This window comes from Panicum virgatum, chromosome 7K (assembly GCF_016808335.1).
Source record: "Panicum virgatum strain AP13 chromosome 7K, P.virgatum_v5, whole genome shotgun sequence".
NCBI classification, from domain to species: Eukaryota; Viridiplantae; Streptophyta; class Magnoliopsida; order Poales; family Poaceae; genus Panicum; species Panicum virgatum.
This window is the reverse complement of record NC_053142.1, coordinates 40,659,125-40,664,104: the sequence shown is the minus strand read 5'-3', so window position 1 is coordinate 40,664,104 and position 4,980 is coordinate 40,659,125. Positions and strand designations below refer to the sequence as shown.

Here is a 4,980-nt window from a genome sequence, read left to right as displayed (position 1 = left end):
GGTACGTGGGGGGCCAGACGCGCCTCATCTCCGTCCCGCGCGGCGCCTCCTTCGGGGAGCTCCTGCGCAAGGTGGAGGCGGTGGATGAGGCCGCCGCGTCCGGCTCCGGCGCCGGCTCACACCAACTCGCCATCGCCGCCGTCGACGAGTCCGGGCAGCGTTACATCGACGCCATCAACTGCGTCTCCGCGGAGGTCGTTGCCGCGGCCATGCACCGCAAGGACAGCGTCGCCAGCGCCGGGTCCTCGGCGCACAGCTCCGAGGCCTCTGAGTACAACGGCCTCGTCGAAGGTATGTCGCCGCGGGCAGTGCCGGCGTCGGCATCGGCGTAGCGGGCAGCGGCGCGGCGTGGCGGGCGGCATCGACGGAGGCGGCTGCCTGGCGTGGCGCCAGAACACTGCGTCTCGATGGACCACGGGGATGTGGAGTGTTCTCGGTGGCATTGGCAGTGAAACAGAGCAGGGAGTGGACGGCCGGCGGGACTCCGTATGACTTTGACGGAATTTTCTAACGGGAGGTGACGGGAAGGCCACAGAAGGGATAGAAAATAAAGTGAAGGTCATACAAGGAAGTTTTAGTTTTCCAGGGCCACACAAGGAAGTGTTATTTCCTCTAGGGCCATGCAAGGAATTTTCTCTAGAATTATAGAGCCGGCCCTGGTGCGCGCTGACCTGACAAACCCTCCTGCAATAATTCATCGTGCAAGCTAACATGTGCAGATGCATTTCTTTGCGCTCTTGCATTGGCAGAGGATCCCTTACTTTTGTGCCATTGCTGTACAACAGGCACAAGTTTATTATCTACTCGCTCAAACGAACAGGTTGAAAAATAATAAACTTGAAACGATGCAAAGCTGTATGTATGCCATCCGAGACCAGGGCGCAGTGTGGAGGAGACTCAAGAGGACAATCCTCTCATTGACCCACACATCTGTACTCAACTCTGCATAGATTATACATATGTTTAACTGCACATTGGTATGTATCATATACCACACAATTTACACTTTGGCCTACGGAAGAAACAGATTCACAGAATGCTTCGCGATGAGCAGTTGGAAAGAACACTCTTGACGCCGCCTAGTTGATGTTGATCCCAAGGAACTCGCTCATGGAGAGCCAATCGCAGAACCCTGCTCCCTGCACGTCCATCTGGTCCGCCGCCGCGTCGAACCCCCAGCAGATGCCGCCGTCGCCGAGCCCGTGCAGGGAAGAGCCCACCGCGCCGCACGGCCCGTCGACCTGCACGGACCCCTGGTGGCTCAGGCTGCGCCCGCTCGCGTCGAGGACGCCGGCGTCCGGGCCCAGCTCCGCCAGGCCGGTGCCGTAGTCCATGTCGAACCAGTCCGCGAAGATGACCTTGGGGAGCACGGGCGCGTGCGGCCGCACCGCGCCGGGCTCGGTGGCGGTGAGGCAGCTCGAGTCGTCGGCCGACGACGACTCCACCGGCCCAGACGAGTCGGAGCTCGCGGGGCGGTCGGCGCCTCCTCCCTGGCCGTTGTCGCTGGGGTTGGGGCTCCCGGCGCGGACGTCGGAGCCGGCGGGCGTCGCCGGGTCCGCCGCGCACTTGGCCTGCGCGCCGCCCTCGACGCGCTTCTTCAGGTACGAGTTCCAGTAGTTCTTGACCTCGTTGTCGGTCCGCCCCGGCAGGTGCCGCGCGATCTGAGACCACCTGCAGCACGAACAATTTCTCACCGTGTGTCAGGGATCGGAGGCAATCATAAAAAAGTTTCCCTTTTGACATTTACTACAGCCGATGAAACTTGCTCTGTCGGCGGGCTCTGCGTGACAGGAATTTAAGAATACTACTCTTCGATAGTGCGCCACGTTTTTGGCATCTCGACGTTCCTCCTCGCGTAGCTTTCTGCTTACTATTTTTTTCTGAAAAGTTTTTTCTGCTTACTATACTACGTTGGCAGACAAATAGTTGAGCATGACGTATTCGTAAGAACCGTGACACATTTGATTCTCTTCCTTCCGTAGGCTATACTAAGATTATACAATTCTGAATTAGTTCAGTATAAAAACGATTGTTGAAGAGTAATACTTACAAAGTCTTCGGTCAGATCGTCAAAGCAGAAGACTTTTATAGCATAAAACCTAAGGCGAACTCCAATCCTATTGGGCTGGATGGTTGACATTTGCATTTATAAATCGTCGTATCAAGAACGGTATTGTGTTTCCGTATGATGTATAAAACCTGAACTAAGGGTGTGTTTAGTTCATTTTGTATTTTGCGTTTTTGCAAAAAAAATCTTCAATATTTGAAGTATTAAATATAGACTAATTATAAAACTAATTACAGATCTCGTCTGTAAACTACGAGGCGAATCTAATGAGACTAACTAGAGGATCATTAGAGCATGTTTACTGTAGCATTACTGTAGCAATTTAGTATCTAATCACATTCTAATTAGGCTCATTAGATTCGTCTCGCGATTTACAGTCCATTTTTATAATGCGATTTATTTTTCGACTACATTGCTACTGTATATCATGCAAGCGATTAACAAAAAATTTACGTTTTGGGTGTAAAAATCTAAACACGGCCTAAATAAAACGCTGGAGCAAATTAAAAGCTTTGCTTGCACCAGCAAGCAACTGCCGGACCTGTCCAGAAAGAAAGTTAGCAGACACAGGCTTTCCTTGCCATGTATACTTTCTTTATCTCTCTCTCCTTTTTTTTTTTCTTCCCAGGTCTAGACTAGAAAGAGGCTCTCCGTGACTAAGCGCACACTTTTCAGTAAACAAAATGAAAGAGATGCCTGTCCACAATCATCAAATCGAGCACTCGGAAAAGATGCAATCGAGTGTCTCAATATGGAGCGCAGATGTCAGCATCAACTCCACCACTTAAAGCGGTGTACACGGCAAACATCAGCATTACCCTTTCCCCTTCGCACTGCCACTGATTGATTAACCCTTTTCTACTCCAAATTAACTTAATTTCCCACCTTAACCACACTGTCAAGTGTCAGGTGGTAGAAACTAGCAGCCAGGATAAAAGCGGCCAGGTAGAAATGGGAGTCGGCTAATCTGTATCCGACTCAACTAGCAAAGCTTGTCAGGTGTTAAACGTTACTTGTCAGCAATCCGCTTGTTGCTGTAAAGGCTAAAGGAGAGTTGGAAACTGAGAGAAGTCTGCGCGGGTGCTTACTTGTTGCCCATCTTGGCGTGGAGGCTCATGACGGTCTCCTCCTCCTCCGGGGAGAACATGCCGTGCTTCAGCCCCGGCCTCAGGTAGTTGATCCACCGCAGCCTGCAGCTCTTGCCGTTGCGCTGCAGCCCTGCACCCGAGAGAGTTCACGGAGAATTCAGCTGACAGGCCAAGGTGCATTTGACAGAGGACTCTTTAAAATCCACGCGAAATCGTCAAATCGAACAAGTGTCCTGTGCTCTGAAACCTGGGCAAAACTTCGCTAAAATTCCCACCCTTTTTCGTTTCCCAAAAGGCAAGGTACATTTGGAAGCAGAAGAAGAACCGGAGAAATAGGAGCCTGACTGCTGCGAGCTCAGAGCTCGGCGCAATTCTTACCGGCCTTGGCGGGGAGCGCGCTCCAGCAGCCGTGGCCGTGGCGGAGGATGAAGTCGCGGAGCTTCTCGTCCTCCTCCGGCGACCACAGGCCCTTCCGGTACTGCGCCTTGGGCTTCTGGCACGCCTTGCACCCCATTGCCTGCTTGGTTGGCAGAGGAGGAATGCCGCCGCAGGGGACGAGAGCTCTGCTCTGGTCAGGGAGGAGGAGGAAGGAGCACCGAGCACTGGCGCGGCAGGCGGATTTGGGGGGTGCGCTTGCACTGTGGTGTCGGTCTGCGTTGGCGTGGGAGCAGAGAGCTAGCTGGGCGCAGGACTTTATAGGGCTGGAAACCAATCATGAGTCTGTTAGTCACCTTATCGCCGACTTATTAAAGAGATTAGGGGTCCCTTGTACTATTTTCTTTTTTGGTTCGCGCTGTGGCTCGTCCGATAAAAACTCTGCGAGATAACAAACCAGCATTTTCTGAAACAATGATATCCATCCAGAGGTAAATTTACAAGACCTGCGAATCGTAGTACCAGTGGAACAGGTAACGGTCACTTTGCAAGGTGAGAAGGTATCAGACTAACAGTGGACTATCTTTTCTTTTTCAGGAGTACCAATTCACAGTTCCAACTCACTAACTCAGTTCTGTGATGCTGCTGAAAGCATCGGCAAATGCAGCGGCGGGCGGCCGCCTCAGCACACTGCACACGTCACTGTGCACGTTTGTGTCACAACTGCACGTCGACATGCCTAGCAGTTCGCGCCATGCCTGCCATCGCTCTCCGCGCAATGCACACCCCACATCTCGATCCACACCCAGAGGGGCGGGGTTTGTGTTTTGGATGTTTCTCAAGACCTTGTTTTGCACCTTGTAAACTTTTTGATAGATATTTTTTGCATATTTAAAATATTAAACATAGACTAATTACAAAACTAATTGCAGAACTCGTCTGTAAATTACGAGATAAGTTTATTAAGACTATTTAATTTATCATTAGCACATATTTACTGTAGCATTACTGTAGTAATTTAGTGTCTAATCATGACCTAATTAGACTTATTAGATTCGACTCGTAATTTACAAGCAAACTATACAATTAGTTTTTTATTTTATCTAGATTTAGTGCTCCATACATGTGCTAGTTTCAAAATTTGGAATTTTGAACTTTACATCTAAACAAGCCCAAGTTTAAGAGACCAAGTGGCATGTGACGCCCTCGAGTGATTTTGGCTGCGCTGCCTCTACCCCCTCTTCCTCCAATCACCATTTCTTAATTTTTCTTTTCGCAGCTGTAATCAAGGTTAAGTTTTTCTTATCCAGGGCATGTTCTGCACCACATAGGATACCTACTACTACACTGCAAAAGTACAAAACCCCCCATGCCCATCTGTCCATGACACACACTGTCCGTTGGAAGTCAAGATCTCAACCACATTTATGAACAGTGATCAACTCCGAA

The 4,980-nt window shown here is 50.5% G+C and overlaps 1 protein-coding gene across 1 annotated transcript; it reads right to left on the bottom strand.

Moving 5' to 3' along the window:
- Positions 1 to 757: 757 nt before the first annotated feature.
- Positions 758 to 3,837, bottom strand: LOC120641348 (transcription factor LAF1-like). The gene is made up of 3 exons (XM_039917421.1): positions 3,535 to 3,837; positions 3,157 to 3,286; positions 758 to 1,671 (listed from the first exon to the last, which is right to left on the bottom strand). The coding sequence occupies exons 1-3, from the start codon at positions 3,668 to 3,670 to the stop codon at positions 1,080 to 1,082; spliced, it is 858 nt and encodes a 285-aa protein (XP_039773355.1). The 5' UTR covers positions 3,671 to 3,837; the 3' UTR covers positions 758 to 1,079.
- Positions 3,838 to 4,980: the final 1,143 nt, after the last annotated feature.